Source organism: Corylus avellana, chromosome 3 (assembly GCF_965113065.1).
Source record: "Corylus avellana chromosome 3, dhCorAvel1.hap1.2, whole genome shotgun sequence".
NCBI lineage: Eukaryota > Viridiplantae > Streptophyta > Magnoliopsida > Fagales > Betulaceae > Corylus > Corylus avellana.
Window position 1 is genome coordinate 13,261,420 of NC_142492.1, and position 17,291 is coordinate 13,278,710.

At 34.8% G+C, this 17,291-nt stretch overlaps 1 protein-coding gene across 2 annotated transcripts; it reads right to left on the reverse strand.

Annotated features, from left to right (window-relative positions):
* Positions 1 to 227: 227 nt before the first annotated feature.
* LOC132174873 (BTB/POZ domain-containing protein POB1) lies at positions 228 to 6,255 on the reverse strand. Of its 2 annotated transcripts, none has more exons than XM_059586603.2 (6): positions 5,988 to 6,255; positions 2,866 to 2,985; positions 2,380 to 2,501; positions 2,240 to 2,303; positions 1,506 to 1,785; positions 228 to 1,170 (listed from the first exon to the last, which is right to left on the reverse strand). In XM_059586603.2, exons 1-6 carry the CDS (start codon positions 6,253 to 6,255, stop codon positions 357 to 359), a joined length of 1,668 nt encoding a protein of 555 aa, XP_059442586.1. In that variant the 3' UTR covers positions 228 to 356. The 2 variants fall into 2 exon arrangements, with proteins under 2 accessions (XP_059442586.1, XP_059442585.1); XM_059586602.2 differs by having other exon boundaries at positions 2,866 to 2,988.
* Between the last annotated feature and the right edge of the window lie 11,036 nt (positions 6,256 to 17,291).

The following is a 17,291-nucleotide window of genomic DNA, read 5'->3' on the forward strand; positions in this document are numbered from 1 at the left end:
ATGGACATACCTAAAGAGAAAAAACTGTTCTTGGGGATACGTTGATTTTTCTGCAGGCTACTTGGAAGTGAAGTAATTACTGTTGAAATTTCAGCTTATAGACAGCTTCAGAGAAATTTCAACAATAATTTCACTTCGCTCCAACTGGTACCCACGAACATTTGTTCCCATTGAGATGGGTGTATTAAGAATGCTGGATTGAGAATTCCAAAGGCAACGCAACACAATTGAGAAGAGAAATTTCCCCACCTTTATGTGATTAAAAGGAAAGAACCCATTATACTTCTAATCCCCATTTTTATCCTTCTACCTCAAAATTTGTGGATCAGAGAGAGAGAGAGAGAGCTGTTTGGGTTTCATTGCTTGATGGTGAGCACAGCCCTAAGATGGACAACCCCATTTATGAAATAGGGGTTCTCCTCAGACAGGAATTCTGTCCAGGTCATTCCGAAGAGGTTTCGACACCAAACAGACCTCTCTCCTGTTAAAGTAAAATTTCCTTTGTACTTGGTCACAAACTTCTCTGTTGGCTTGGACCTTACAGAAAACTCACAGGCAACAGCAGCACAACTGACTGATCCCTTATCTTGCATCTCCAAAAATAGTCCAAAGCAGCGGAATGCGTTCTGGTCCATGTTGCAGTGGGCTGACAAGAAAAACCCCTGCCCACTCAGGTAAAAAACATGTGAGCAAAGTTGACCGGCTGGAAACAGACGTGCACACTCCTTCCGCTTCAGGTCCAGGTACACAATACAGTGTCGATAGGGTAGTTCGAATTGCAACACCTTAACTGGGCGAGATTTGTATGATCGTTCTACAAATTGGTGACAGGTGGCACTGTCCTCCTTTGCTGCAAGGGAGCGCTGCCGGTATGGTGCCTCAGCCTTGAACAAGAGAGCCCCAAGCACAACCTTTGATGCCACCTCAGGAAAAAAATCATTGCAGGCTAAAACCTTCTTAAGTTTTTGGCAGGTCATATATGGAAAACGGATGAGATGACTGAGGCGTGAGTCAAGGATCTCTCTTCGGTCCTCGAGTTTTGGGTAATGGATCCGAGCCCACTTCAACACAAAGTCATAAATAGAATCCTCTGAACACACCTGGAGATCATCACTGGACAACACTGCCTCTATACCAGCCAGGGGCAAGTTCAGCAACTCATCCTGAAACCTGGCAAGCAATGGCAGCAAATCAATATTTTTGTTTTTTCCTCATATCTGTTGTTTTGAACCTTAAGTCACAATAATTGAAATTTGAACGTTATTATCAGGTTTAATCTAGCAAAAATGCAGGAACTGCTTCACAAGGTTGATTACCCATCCCAATCATTGACAAAGTTGGCAAAGAGGAAAAAACATATCATGAGTCCACTTTATACTATGCTGAAACAAAGTTTTACCATTTTTTTTTTTTTTGTAATTAAAATTTTACCATTTAAGAATATAAACTCCATGACTTAAGCAATCATTGAAAAAGATAAGGAAATGTGAAAGAGAGAAGCTCACTTAGTCATGTCTTTGAAGCGTGCAGCAAGAAACTGTTTTGCTGCATCTGCCAATGGCTGAACAGCATCAGCCATTGAAACAGTAGAAGGAAGATCTAAATAGTGCAACGCGGACACGCATGTCATTGGCAAGTTCTGCAATGATCTACTACAATATCTAATGCACGAGGCAACCTCAAATTTGTCAGCAGCCATAAGCACATCCAACAGAGCAGGAGGTGTCCTTGTTGGCAAAGTATTGCTGTACATAAAATTAAGAAGGTCCATAACGGCCGCTTCTTCTGCTCCAGCATAACAAGAAAGAAACAGCACTTAATTAATATTTATCATGTAAGAAAGAGAAGCCAACAGAAACAGTCACACACAAAAGGATTAGAAGTAGGAGATGGGTTCTGGTGGTAATATTAAAACCAAAGACAGGGAAGACAGAACAACACAAAAAATTTAACGACTTTCTTCTTACATTTTTATTTTATTTATTTAATGACTGAACTCCAACCATTTTCATAGAAGAGAGACAGTTTGACAATTTTGATTCGAGAATAGATCAACATTTTGAACAAGTATCCAAGTAATAGAATTGGCTACTTGCTCTCTGCTAGTCAGAATTGGTCAGCATCCATGATCCATAGGAACGCAAATTTCCACCCTTGTCTCTTCTAACTTATAAAAAAGAACAATAAAAATAAAATAAAATGTAGCCAAATAACAAATCAATGAAGATTGTGTGATTACCAGATGAATGGATTCGTAGAGTTACATGTTGCTGCTCTGACTCTCTCATGCCATTTGAAAGCAACTAGAAGAGGCAGGAACGCAATAAGAATAAACTATCCAAGGAACAAAAGTTGCACAACCAGATTAAGACCCCTCACCTTATAAAAGAATGGACTCTTTGCTGCTAAAATTGGAGAGCTTATGTGTAAGATTATGACTCTAAGAACTGTTTCACAGTCCATCTTCCACAATGAATCATTGCCAAGTGCAGCTTCATCACCTACAAAAAGTTTCTAACAGAGTGAAAACATACCAATATCAATCAATAGTTAATAAAATTACATACTGCTGCACTTAATGCATATGTACCGCCATACATACATGTAAATGGGTACAAAAATGTAAATTTGCATGCTTAAACGCATGAGGCTTACAAGTAGTGGAAAAAGCACAACTTCATATTCTCCATATATAAGGGCTAGATATCATTTCTAGATAAAGATAAAACCATAGAAATAAAATTGCTATAACAGATACAGGATGATCATTATCAGTTTTCCATATAAGACCAATAGGAGGTCTTCAAGCTAATCATAAAAGAAAAGAATAAGATAAACCATATTGATTCAAATTAATTCCAAAACCTGAAGGTACTTCCTCAATCGTTGCCATATCTTCCACATCTTCATTTCCATAGCTGACACCATCCTTCGTATCTGGCACGTTACAGTTTAAAATTCGCTCCCCATAGTTGGGAAAATCCACTGCTAAGGGCAAAGGCAATAATAATATTTCAAATCAGTATAGTAGATATTCCCAAGGGATTAAACCTAGATTTATGTCTGTTACAGTTGGCACAACGACAAGCCAAGCCATCAGTAAATAGTCTTAAAAGTCTTGATAGAAACTACCATTAAAGATGACAAACAGAACAAAAAGAAAATTCTTGTACCATTTCTGCCAACTAAATCTCATTAATTTACCACTGACCTTTACAAATTAAACACTTAAAAATCAGTTAATGCAGTAACAGAAAACATGTCTATGTTTGTTAAATGTTTGGAAACTGGTTTTTGTTTTTTTAGTTGATTTTTATTTTTTTTATTTTTTTCTTTTATTTTTATGTGACAGGAAGTTGAAAGTGTTTTCAGTGGGGTCCACATTTGAAAAGTATTTTCTGTGGAGCCCAAAGAAGAAACTTATTTAGTAAATTTTTTGAAAAGTTTTCATCGTTTACAAAGAAACCAAACTTGAACATGTTTATTTTGAGAAAACACATTCTTAATGCCTGACTTTTTATCAATAAAAATTTAAAAATATATAGGACGCCGTGCGGCCACCCCAAAGGAGGGTAAGGATAAAAGAGAATGGGTGATCATGTGGCCACCTGTGACTTGAAGGGGTAGTCACACAACCATCTCTGATCTGATGGGGCCTCTCTATTTTTTATTTACTATTATTTTCTATAATAGTAAGTCATCCTCTACCCCTATTAAAATAAACACCTGTTTCTCAAAATATTTATATAAGGTACGAAAAGTTTTCTTTAAGGTCTGTTGTGTTTTTGTTTTTAAAAAGTGTTTTGTGTTTTGTTCTTTGAAAAATGTTGTGTTTTGAAAAGTTAATCGTTTCTTAAATGTTTTGAGAAGAGTGTGCTTTCAAAAATTTCAATAAACATACCCACCATCTAACTCCAAAGAATTATGACTAACGTGAAGGGAGAATATATAGCCTACTCCACCCACTATCTGTGCTCTAAACCTAAAAAGTGCCTCCAAGTCTTGCTGCTAATTAGACATTAGACAGTGCATCCATGCAAACGGAACTGAAGGTATCGCTAATTAGTAATCAGAAACAAGTAAATGAATACAAATTTTTTATTTTAACCACTCTATTGTGAAAAGAAGGGACATGAGAAAAGTAGGAACCGAGTATGTCACAGGAATTAAACTCCAATCCAAACATCATTCTCCTGCAGAATAGAAGGGCCACCATAAGTTAAATGGCTAAGCTACATGGCAACATCCACATGATCCATAGAATTTTACTTCAACATTCTAACCCAAGTGATGGGAATCCAATCAATATAAAATAGTCACAATCACAAATTATAGCAGTCCACTAAAACAAATAACTGGGGGGTCAAAACCCCGTCATAACAATAGCAAGAAATCAATATTAATTCACTACTCGTAAAAATTCTACTAGATATGAATTAATTATATTCGAGTTGAATCCCATTAAACATTAATAATATACAAGAAGTTCCTTATTTTCACCAGATATTCTATGTGCACAACACATTTCACTCGATAGAAAGGGTTAAAGTTGGAGAAGGACCCAAGAATGACAGACCAAATCACCTGTAGCACTAATGTCCAAAATGAGTTTCACCAATGAGAAGAGTAAAAATCTCATTGACATAACTAGTTTTAGGAATTAACAGTGGTGTAAAGACTTGTGTAACTTCCTAACATGGCAGATTATGCAGTTACCACGATAGTCAAAGTAGTAGAGGGAGGGTTGTTGGCAGGCTTTTTGTTCCAAGCACAATGCCTTTGCAGGAAAACAGAGATAAAAATTAAAAATTAAAAAAAAAAAAAAAAAAAAAAACCCACAATGAGCAGAATAATCAGCACAAAAGGATTTAAACCTTATACATTCATTCATTAAAACATTATATAAAACTTTTGAAAAAGACGCCACCAATAGTCGTCAGTAAATAAAATAATATTCCAACTGCATCATCTGCTCACATATACTGGCATAAACTATCAAACGTTCAGTAAAACGTCCCTAAAGCAATCTGACCCACCCAAGATGGGAAATTAATCAAACAGTGTTTATGACGTTTGACCGAAAAGCAAATCAGAATGGGGGAAATTAATACAGAATCAGGCACAACTCCAGGTTCAATCACTTGACCCCGTGTCCCAACATTTGTAGAATTAACAAGCATACTGGCCTTAAGAAGCAAAAATCACTAGTTCGAATCTTCCCTTCCTCCTTCCATTGGGGTCAATTACTTTTAAAAATAAAAATGAAAATAAGCATAATGAGGGCTAGAAGGTTCTAATATTTTATGCTCCTGGATACCCATGAAAATATTGCACATTTACAATAACTGTGGTATCACAATCACATAGTAGAGTTAGGATTATGGGAACCAAATCACCAAATCATAATGGGAAATACATGCCAAATCGACCCTACTCCTGGTTCAATCACTGAACACCAACTCCAACATTTCCAAATTCAACAGCACACTATGAGCCAGGCGGTTCTAGAGAATTATATACTCCTGGTACCCATGGAAAATGTTCCACATCTACAATAACAGTCTGTTGTCTCATAATCAAAACATCAGCTCAGGATAAATGCCCTAATTAGTATCATTTTCACCAAATGAGACCCCAATCTTCAACCATACAATCCTCTAAATCGATATATAACTGGTTGATATCATATATAACCACAACGAAATAAACGTTTCTCAGGGAACCATCACAATCAGACTATCAAACCCTAATCTTTCTTCCATGAAATTCAAAATTCATCCAAAATCGTAACATTTCCACCACAAACATCCACATCAAGTACCAAGGATTTATCACAAGAATAGAAGAAATTACCACCCAAAAAAAAAAAAAAGACGGAAAGACCAAAATTCTATTCCGAATTCTTCATTTTCTCGGGAACCAAACAGAACCCAGTTGCATTCAACAATCAATTCACAAACACAAACACACTCAACAAACTCTCTTACCAGTCTCTTTCTTAATTTCCTCCCTTTGTCTCTTCTTATTGCGGGCCAAAATAGCGATGCTGGTGCAACCCTTGTCGTTCGATTTTCTCTCAGATAAATCGGGTATTGTCTCGATCTTTAGGACCCGATCAGAGAAATTGTTGTTGTTGAAGGCGAACGAGAAGTCCAAGTCGCACCCGGACTCGGAACCGCATGCGAGCCCAGCCGTCGAGAAGTCTGAGTCCATCGTCATCGGGGGATTGAAGAGGTCGACGTTCGATCCTTTCATCAGTTCATGCCCAAACCCTGGAAAAGCCCTCGATGGGAAAATACTCTCTTAGAAACAAAAACACCTCTACAACGGTTAGTTTCCACCGAGAAAAATAAGGTAATAGATTTTTTGAGTTTTTATTTTATTTTATTTTTATCTTGTTGGATATTTGAACTTGTTCTTTCAGATAAATCCTTTATTTTTTCAAACAAATTTAAAGAACAAGAAAAACATTATTTTGAAAGAGAAATAACAATATACATATTTTCTGTTCTTTTTGATAAATATTTCTATAATCCTTTCATTATGGCACCGCGTTCTAGAAAATTGTGATTAAGTTCATCTATTAAAAATTTAAAAGGTGGTTTTCAGGACCTCAAGAAGTAGCTCCATTGACTAGGACCACGCATAATAAAGTGGATGTTACTAGTTCGAATCTCCCTCTTTCCTTTTGTGCGGACATGTAAAAAAAAAAATAAAAAAATAAAAACAAAAATTTAAAACGTGATGTTTTAACAAAAATGAGTGAAATAATAGATATATATATTTTAGAGTATATTAGGGAATTTGATTTCAAGATGTGTTGTAATAGAATGTAATCTCTTATAATTAGATTTGAAATTTGATGATATTTTATTGATTTGATTTTAATTAGATTTGATGGTAATCAAATTATATTGATTTGATTTGGTTTGCAGAATGACTATTCCTTGTTTGATTCCTTTGTAAGAACTATTCCCAACTCCGTGCATGGCCCACATGATTTCGGCCCTATTTGCCTAAAGGCCGGAACGGTACTGTAGCTGGAACGGTACTGTTCCAGCTACAGTACTGTTCTCAGATGTGCAGCAAATGCACAAAAGTCTATGCAGTTTTCAATAAAAACTCAAATCATTCACACTGTCACACACCCCAACAAATAACTAGTAGACAACTAACCTAACCATGTACAACCTCACTAACTTCACTTTGTCTTTCAACAAAAAAGAAAAAAAATTAACAACTTTTTTGTTGCAAAGAACTCGTATCTTCTCCCACTTTTTTTTCAAGAAAATTTCTTCTTCCTCTGTATGCAGCCCACCTTCAAATCATATTTTCTTCCCCAAACCCCTCCCATTTTCCATTTTGTCACACACCCAGAAAGCATTTCTCTATTGACCCCTCTCTCCTTCGCGAACGGGTATCAATGCAGTGCAAATTCTCCCATCCACCGTTTTCAAGGTCAGCCAAGATTTTTTTTCTTATCAAACTCTATTATTGTTCATTCATTATACTGTATTTGGCTATTTTTTGTTCTTGAATTTGTCAATTTGAACAATTCTGAAACAATCATGTTTAAGCCTTATTCATAATAGTGTAATTAGTATTGTTTCGCGTGCTATCATTTCTACAAAGAAAGCTCTTTTTACAAGTTAACACGGAAGTATAATTAATAAAACAATTAAGTAAATTTTTTAATTAATTAGTAGTTGACTTATTAATTATATATTGTTAATTGTTTTATTAATAATGAACTATATATATATATATATACATATATATATATATATATATATATACTACTCCGAATATTTTTATTTGATTAAAAAAAAAAATCTTATTAGTGCTACTTAAGCTCTTGAATCTTTATACGTCTATTATTTGATTGAATAAATTAAATCTAAGATTTACCGTAACTTCATATTATATATTTTTTGGCATCAATGTCAAGATCCGATTATTTAAGTTATTGAATTTAAATAGTCCACAATTTTTTTTTTAAAAGTTGGAAAGACCATAGATTATAAAATTTTGGTCGTCTTGTAATAGAAATTAGAGGATCCAAATGTCCATTTCCAAAAAAAAAAAAAAAAAAAAAAAAAAACAAACAAATCAATTTATATACTTATGTGTGAAGAAAAATAAAACAATTAATTAAGATAAATGTAATGAGTAACAATGAATGAGTTACACATCAATTTAATAAAGCTTTTGTTAGTAAAAGATTTAGTATCTCTAGTATTTTTATAATAGAAATGGCTACATAGGTATTCCTACCGGCTCACTTTTATTTGCATCTTCCAGCTGTTAGTTGTCATTTCTCTTCGTCTGTTTTCGACTTGATAATTAATCATTAAGTGTCACTAATTAAAGTCAAATTTAATTATTTACTGGAAGTCTTACGTACGTAAATATTGTCTAATTGATCACCTAATGGAAGATTCGACATACTTATAGGTAAGGTAACTTAAAAGTTACAGCCTCTCTCTCATTCTCTCATTTGTAACATGAGAGACCACCTTAAAGCTTTAGGACCCATTCCAATATATGCTTTGTAAATTAATAACATAGATTGCACGACAACTTATATATAAGTGCCCTTCATTTTATGGACTAAATAGTAAATAGTAAAAAATTTGCAAGTAGTTATACTGACACGTCAAACTACGTACTATAATTTACTGTAATTTTTTCAATGATTTCATTTCACTTTCTCTATTTTTTATGAAAAAATATAGACAAAATCTAAATGGTTTTAAAAACTACATATATTGTAAATCTTTTACAGACATGTATGTATGCCCTGTTTTCTGCATTTATCAATGAACTGTCATGAATTAAAATTGCAGTTGGGCACAAAAAATAATTACATGTATGTGAGCATTCCTCCAATGAGTTCCATGGTAGTTAAAGTAGCTTGGTTTCACATTCGACCGACAATTAGGCTATCTTTTAAACTGCCATGAATGAGTAGGGATGATTGCATATTTGTTTGGTATCCTAGTGTCTATTATTGAATTGTGTTGGACCAAGCATTTCCACGCTAAGTGGTTATTGATACTATGCTTGTTTGTCTATTTCTATAGATTGTTATTGATGAAGAAATTTAACAAACTGAACTATCTTTTTTTTTTTTTTTAAAAAAAAAAAATCTTTTCTTTACACATCTAAACCACAATTTTGATTATGCCAATGAATTTAACTGCCCCATTATATGTAGTATGAGTCACGAGAGCTCGAGACACCCAATACGGCCATCTACCCAAACTAGAGCTGCTACAAAGCTCAGTGGGCTAATTTTTATTGTCTTACGTACTGATTTTACGTGAGCCTATTAATTGCATTTTTATCAAGTTGTATGTAGATAATTTATTTACATACACTACACACTATTTGCTAGGTGTTGGACAACTCATCGTCTTCTTCCGTACACAATAATAGTGAGACCAGACAATGCTTTTGTGGCTTGACCTCCTATATGAAAACGTCTAGGTCGAAAAAAAATCATGGCAGAAGATACTTCGAATGTCCAAAATATGCCAGGGGAGAACCTTACTGCAAGTTTTTCGAGTGGTGTGACCACCCATCGTGTGAAATCTGTTGCGAGCTTCTGCCTGAGTTTACTGCAAAAAACACAATGTTAACTGTTAAACTTCGTGCAAAAGACGCAACCATTAGCCAGTTACAATTAGATTTGGTAGCGTTTTGTGGTTTATGTTTCATCCTTTTTTGAGCCCTACTAAATTAATCTGTAAACATATGTTAAAATGTATATAACTATATGTATTCCAGTTGTGAGATTATCTTTATTGTAACAAAGTATGCAGTAACAATTATTTCGTTGGTATTTTGTGTTTAATACTTCTTATTATTATGCTTCATCATTAAGGTTAGCCTAATACATCCAAACAATACTTTGCAGTTTGATGTGCATCGTGCGATATACCATAATCTACAAAATGACTTAACAAATCTCACAAGTAGTGTAATTTCAAAAAGCACCAAGTGATTATGTTAAAAATAATAACTAAACAACAAACGAACCAACTGTCGCAAATTCAACTAACTTCCGATACAAACAATATGCGTGATATCAAACGTCGTGTGCTGGTCCACTACATTTCAAATGTAATAAATGAAAGTGTCACTTTCACACATACTACTAGTTATCCAAAATACGGATTACCAAAATGCACCATCGGTTACGTTACAAAACAATTACCAAATCTAACAAGTTAAAAATAGCCAAAATAACCATCACAGCAGAAAATACGTCCCCGTACAAACCACCAAAATGGCATCCATTCCATTATCCATGCTCATTACTATTCGAAAGTGCCATGTTCCCACATATAACGAGCCAGTACGTCTCAGATTTTTCCCATATATCTCATGATGGCGCTTGATTGATTTGGCCGTAACCCACTTGATATATATGAGACTACTGCCCCTGGCTGCAGCACAGTAACATCAACCCACAGGTTCAAACCCTTTAGAGTTTCCTTAAATAATTTGTCTTCCACTCTAGAATGCTTTCGAATAAAGTTGTGGATTATACAATAAGCGATTACAAACAATCGCTGATACCAGATTAGGTACAGAGGCATTTTCCTTAGGATAGGAAAACGGTTCTTCAACACTTCGAATGCGTGTTCCACAACTGACCTCTGCGACACGTGTTTACGATTAAATCCCTCCATTTGATTAATTGGTAAACCCCCGTCTTGCCACTCTTGAAGATGGTAGCGTTCCCTTCTAAAAGGTATTAGGAATCCTCGGTATAAGCCGTAACCCGAGTCCACCAAGTAGTAGGCATCTACAAATGAAATATAATATATAATTAATCATTAGTTAATTTATTCAAATTGTTGACCATGAGAACAATTTATTTTGTAATTTTGGGGAAGCTAATATGGTACGATACCTCCTACTGGAGTTGGAAATTTTTATCTTCGAATTGTTAATGTACATTGTGAAAATACGTGCGTTAGGCATGCTCCCTTCCCATCTAGCATAAACATATGTGAAGCAAAGATCCAGATCCACAACGCACATGACATTTTAAGTTGTGGTGCACTTCCTACCTTGGTAGTGAATATGCTTTTTACTTGATACACATGCATCTATTTGTGTTCCATCAATTGCCCCAATACAATCCTGCTAGTAGGAGTGATGTTAACAGTAATAACATATTTGAAACATACAACACATAATTTCGCCTTTAAACAGTAACATCATGATAGCATCTATTTATCATTTTGGTAAATTGTAAAATACAGTGTTTTGATATCTTATCGTAAACCATGGGTAGTACATAGCGTTATTGGCGACATTGGGATGTGGTAGCGGAACAAGATTGGGTTATAAAATTGATTTCCCCAATTGACAAAGTGCTCTTGCCAATTTTCTAACATAAATGCTTACGAAGTATGTTGATCGTTGTAACCTGTCAGCCACGGATAGTGCCGACCAACCTTGTGACATGACCAAACAAAATGCTGCCAGTTGCTCTGTTACCTAAATAGCTCGGGTGTTGCGTAAAAGCCCATTTTGTTCTAATGTGTTACAAAGAGCAATATAAGTGGCCGACTATATTCTAAATCACTCATAGCATGCATTCTAGTTAGAATTGTGCAAAACCCAATGTACCCACATCGCTCCAGTGAGACCAGAAGTCCTTTGAGGTACACCTCTCCTTCGCTTACCCTTTAACCTAAATTCCAATTCATGTAGTTCTAGTTGTAATCCCATGATTTTTAGCTCCATCTCATAAAGGGCCAAATCACTCATTTCATCATCCATGCCATCATTATCGCTTACGTCACCCATATCAGCATCTGGATCGATGGTAGGATCAGAAGACTGTTCTAGTTTATCGTACCAATGTTGGTAAATGTAATTTGGATTGTCAGGTCCCCACTCACCCATGTCTATGTCATCCTCGTCTATGTCATCCACCTAGTTGTCATCCTCGTCTATGTCATACGTGTCTATGTCATTCATGGAATCCTCACTCATGTCTACATCTCATATGACATTCAAACCAAGTAAATTAGTTTTGTTTGGTCATATTACAAATTGGTTTCAGTTCAAATCACACATTAAGTGAAGTATCATGAAGAGAATATACAAATAATTTAGGTTAATCTGAATAACATCTAAAAAACGAGCTAATAAATAGTAGGCTTAATTGCATGTATACATAACATAAGAGTGCATACAGGTCAAATTAAACATAAGAGTACATACAGGTCAAATTAAACATAGGTGTGCATACATGTCAAATTAAAAACACACGTCAAATTACACATAGGTGTGCATAAATATTAAATTAAAAACACGTCAAATTAAATATAGAAGTGCATACATGTCAAATTAAAAGCTAACAAATTGTCTCAAATATAGTTAAAAGCTAATTAGTCCTACATCCCCTACCAAGCCATCCCGTACTTAACTATCAAATATAGTTAAGTAGCCACTTCTTCCTAAATGCATCATTCATTTTAATAAACATCTTTGCTTTGTTTGTGTCAGTTATATAGTCTGTAGCACGAAAATATTTTTCATCAGATACGCCCATCTCTGCGCACATCCTGTTAAGTATGTCCATCGCAGCCTCAACAAGGTCCTCCTCCTTTGCGCTAGATGCACATGACCTTCTCGATACGCCTTCCCTGATATTATGAACCTCGTCCAACATATCATCCAGCCGGAGTTTGAAACTCTTAACTTCTTTGTCCTCTATGGACGCACGCTTATTGGCACGTGAGTCACGTAACCCACTATGTGATACTTTTCGTTTTCCTTTGAACTTGGACGGACCTTTTGGTGCCGATGCACCGCCACCATCTAACAGGTCAATGACTGGCGCTGGGGTATTAAGGTCGAACCCGTTATCCCCCTTGTCTGAATTAGGTGGGGTGATAGTACTTGCATGGCCATACTCCTCTGTAGCAGTTATTTTAACAAATATAATGCAAAGGAGATCATAGTATGGTGGTCCACCACCTCTAAAACGCCAGCACTTCTCATGGTGTTCCTGCAAAATTTTACGTTGATGGTCAGCTGCAAATAAGTAGTTGAGATTTTTAAAATTTGTAATGGAATGTGCGAAAGGAGATGAAAGGCATACATATTTCAGCCGTTCCCACTGTGCATCCGATGTAGATACCACGTTGGTCACTGGATCCCAGCCAAAACCCGTGATAAAATCCCCTTTCAAAAGTGCTGAGAAATCCGTGTAATTAGCTTTAAACTTTTTAATTTTATTCTTCACTTGCTTGGATGTGAATTTGTGTGGATGAATAAGGCCATTCAGCATGTTTGTGATCTCATTGACGAATGTTGGAGGGTATGAGGATTTTACGCCAATGTTTGCCTTGTCCAGCAGAATATATACCAATTGATGTTCATGGACAGGAAACCATTTGGCAACCTCTTTTGGTGCGCGCTTATTGCATTGGGCTGGGTGCTTACGGGGTGATTTGCAAGGCATCTTGTGCATAGACATCTATGGGATAGTGTGATAAGTGTAAATATATTGTAGACAGTGCATGAGATGACACTATACGTTACTGTAGTAATACTAATTATTCAAAACAGAATACGGTAACATGTACCTCAGCAAAAGCAAGAAGTATCATGATAATGCAATGTATAAGTAATGTATTTAATAGACTATTAAAAATCATACCTTTGAGATTGCTTTTTGTGGTCGTAACACAGTCGATTCAGATGGTATAGAGGTAGCTGATTTGTCCTTCACCAATGATCAAAGGAAATACCCCACATGCTATAACATGACAAAAACCAGGACGATATCGTGCATTAACAAACAAGAAACTTCAAAATACCAATTCACATTAATAGACAAGAAACTAAAAAACTGCCAATTGACATTAACGTTTGAGAAACTAAGAAGACCAATGCACAGTAACGAATAAGAAACTCAAAAAATACCAATTAACACTAACGGACAAGAAACCTAAAAATACCAATTAACACTATAGCAAACTACAAATACCAATTCCTATTAACGAACTAAGAATATACAACATTGAAAAAATATCAATAATGAATAACAAACTAAGAATATTAATGCACAGTAACGAACACGAAACTAAAAATTACAAATTAGTTTGTCTAATCAATGGAGCTCCACCCCTTAACATATAGATGCATATATATTACAGGACTTCCATGAGAATCAAAACCAAAGTGCTTTTATGTATATAATTCAATTCAATTAAGCTCTAACCTTGGTTGATGATCTGGTCCGTGGGGGTGGTTTGCCCAGTTCTGTCGAGCCCCCTAGTTGCATACTACAAAAATGAGGTAGTGCTATTGAGATGGTATGAGAGGAAGAATAAATTTTCCTTGTGGATGGGCTGACTGTAAGCAGGAAGAATACAAACAATGTTTTGTAAGACGAAAACTCACCGACGGTACAAAGGTTCTTAAATGGAACCCAAGGACCAAGCCGATGCAAGAGGGTGTTGCAGATTTTGTCCCCGAGATGCTGTGGAAGCCATAGAATCACGTTCGCAACGCACACACTGTTCGTCAGAAAACAGAGTGCACCCACAGAAAAGGTGGGTTCAAAGAAGAAAAAGACGGTGGGTTGGCTAGGCTGCGTTTGTTGGTTGGGGGTGGGTTCGCTGGTTTATCAATAGCTAATAAACAAACAATTATAAGCCAAGTTTGAAGCTGCACATGAACGGCTTGGCTCACTTGCGGCCTGATTCATTCTTCATCAATAACAATCTACAGAAATAGACAAACAAGCGTAGTATCAATAACCACTTAGCGTGGAAATGCTTGGTCCAACACAATTCAATAATAGACACTAGGATACCAAACAGATATGCAATCATCCCTACTCATTCATGACAATTTAAAAGATAGCCTAATTGTCGGTCGAATGTGAAACTAAGCTACTTTAACTACCATGAAACTCGCTGGAGGAATGCTCACATACATGTAATTATTTTTTGTGCCCAACTGCAACTTTAATTCATGAGAGTTCATTGATGAATGCAGAAAACAGGGCATACATACATGTCTGTAAAAGATTTACAATATATGTAGTTTTTAAAACCATTTAGATTTTGTCTATATTTTTTCATAAAAAATAGAGAAAGTGAAATGAAATCATTGAAAAAATTACAGTAAATTACAGTACGTAGTTCGACGTGTCAGTATAACTACTTGCAAATTTTTTACTATTTACTATTTAGTCCATAAAATGAAGGGCACTTATATATAAGTTGTCGTGCATTCCATGTTATTAATTTACAAAGCATATATTGAAATGGGTCCTAAAGCTTTAAGGTGGTCTCTTATGTTACAAATGAGAGAAGGAGAGAGAGGCTGTAACTTTTAAGTTACCTTACCTATAAACATGTCGAATCCTCCATTAGGTGATCAATTATACGATATTTATGTACGTAAGACTTCCAATAAATAATTAAATTTGACTTTGATCAGTGACACTTAACGATTAATTATCAAGTCGAAAACAGACGACGAGAAATGACTACTAACAGCTGGAAGATGCAAATAAAAGTGAGCCAGTAGGAATAGCTATGTAGCCATTTCTATTATAAAAATACTAGAGATACTAAATCTTTTACTAACAAAAGCTTTATTAAATTGATGTGTAACTCATTCATTGTTACTCATTACATTTATCTTAATTAATTCTTTTATTTTTCTTCACGCATAAGTATATATATATATTGATTTGTTTTTTTTTTAAAATAGACATTTGGATCCTCTAGTTTCTACTACAAGACGGCCAAAATTTTATAATCTATGGTCTCTCCAACTTTTAAAAAAAAATTGTGGGCTATTTAAATTCAATAACTTAGATAATTGGATCTTGACATTGATGATAAAAAAGATATAATATGAAGTTACGGTAAATCTTAGATTTAATTCATTCAATCAAATAATAGACGTATAGAGATTCAAGGGCTTAAGTAGCACTAATAAGATTTTTTTTTTTTAATCAAATAAAAATATTTGGAGTAGTATAATTTATACCACAATATATATATAGTTCATTATTAATAAAACAATTAACAATATATAATTAATAAGCCAACTACTAATTAATTAAAATTTTTACTTAATTGTTTTATTAATTATACTTCTGTGTTAACTTGTAAAAAAAGCTTTATTTTGTAGAAACGATAGCACGCCAAACAATACTAATTACACTATTATGAATAAGGCTTAAATATGATTGTTTCAGAATTGTTCAAATTGGCAAATTCAAGAACAAGAAATAGCCAAATACAGTATAATGAATGAACAATAACAGAATTTGATGAGAAAAAAAATCTTGGCTGACCTTGAAAACGGTGGATGAGAAAATTTACACTGCACTGATACCCGCTAGTGGAGGAGAGAGGGGTCAATAGAGAAATGCTTTCTGGGTGTGTGACAAAATGGAAAATGGAAGGGGTTTGGGGAAGAAAATATGATTTGAAGGTGGGATGTGTACAAAGGAAGAAGAAATTTTCTTGAAAAAGAAGTGGGAGAAAATACGAGTTATTTGCAGCAGAAAAGTTGTTAATTTTTTTTCTTTTTTGTTGAAAGACAAAGTGAAGTTAGTGAGGCTGTACATGGTTAGGTTAGTTGTCCATTGTTTACTTGTTGGGGTATGTGACAGTGTGAATGATTTGAGTTTTTATTGAAAACTGCGTAGACTTTTGTGCATTTGTTGCACATCTGAGAACGGTATTGTAGCTAAAACAGTGTCATTCCAGCTACAGTACCGTTCCGGCCTTTAGGCAAACAGGGCCGAAAGGTTTTTCCATATCATGCTGAGCTGAACCTCGCACATTTGTCAAACATGAAAATGACAATAGTTGTCATCCATTACCAACTTTGGATAATAAAATAGTAATCTGCATACATTATACAACACTCGTTTTGCAATACGATGATATAACACGATAAAAATATATATATATATATCCTTTTGGTTAAAAAGTTTAAAAGTCATTTTAAATGTTCAAAAAGTCTAAAAATGATCAAATTTGATAAAAGTTTAAAAATAAAACTTTTGCAAAAAAAAACATTTTTTGACTTGAAAGCTCTATTTCTCAAACACAATCACAAACATGCTCTTAATCTTATACTTAAAACTTTACAATCGAACACGTTTTGACACTAAACTTGCTAACACTAAAAACCTAATATTAAGCATATATTGCAAGGAAGGTAGTTGAGTTTAGGGCTGAGCGTCGGTCGGTAATGTCGGTTTCGGTAAAAAAATTTTATTTTCG

Bases quoted from the DNA above. Each gene is read 5' to 3' on its own strand.
- LOC132174873 (XM_059586602.2), bottom strand. From the start codon at position 6,255: ATGAAAGGATCGAACGTCGACCTCTTCAATCCCCCGATGACGATGGAC. The intron at 2,989-5,987 runs GTAAGAGAGTTT...CTTTGCCCTTAG, and splicing joins GGAAATTAAGAAAGAGACTG to CAGTGGATTTTCCCAACTAT. The intron at 2,304-2,379 runs GTGAGGGGTCTT...TGCCTCTTCTAG, and splicing joins AGAGTCCATTCTTTTATAAG to TTGCTTTCAAATGGCATGAG.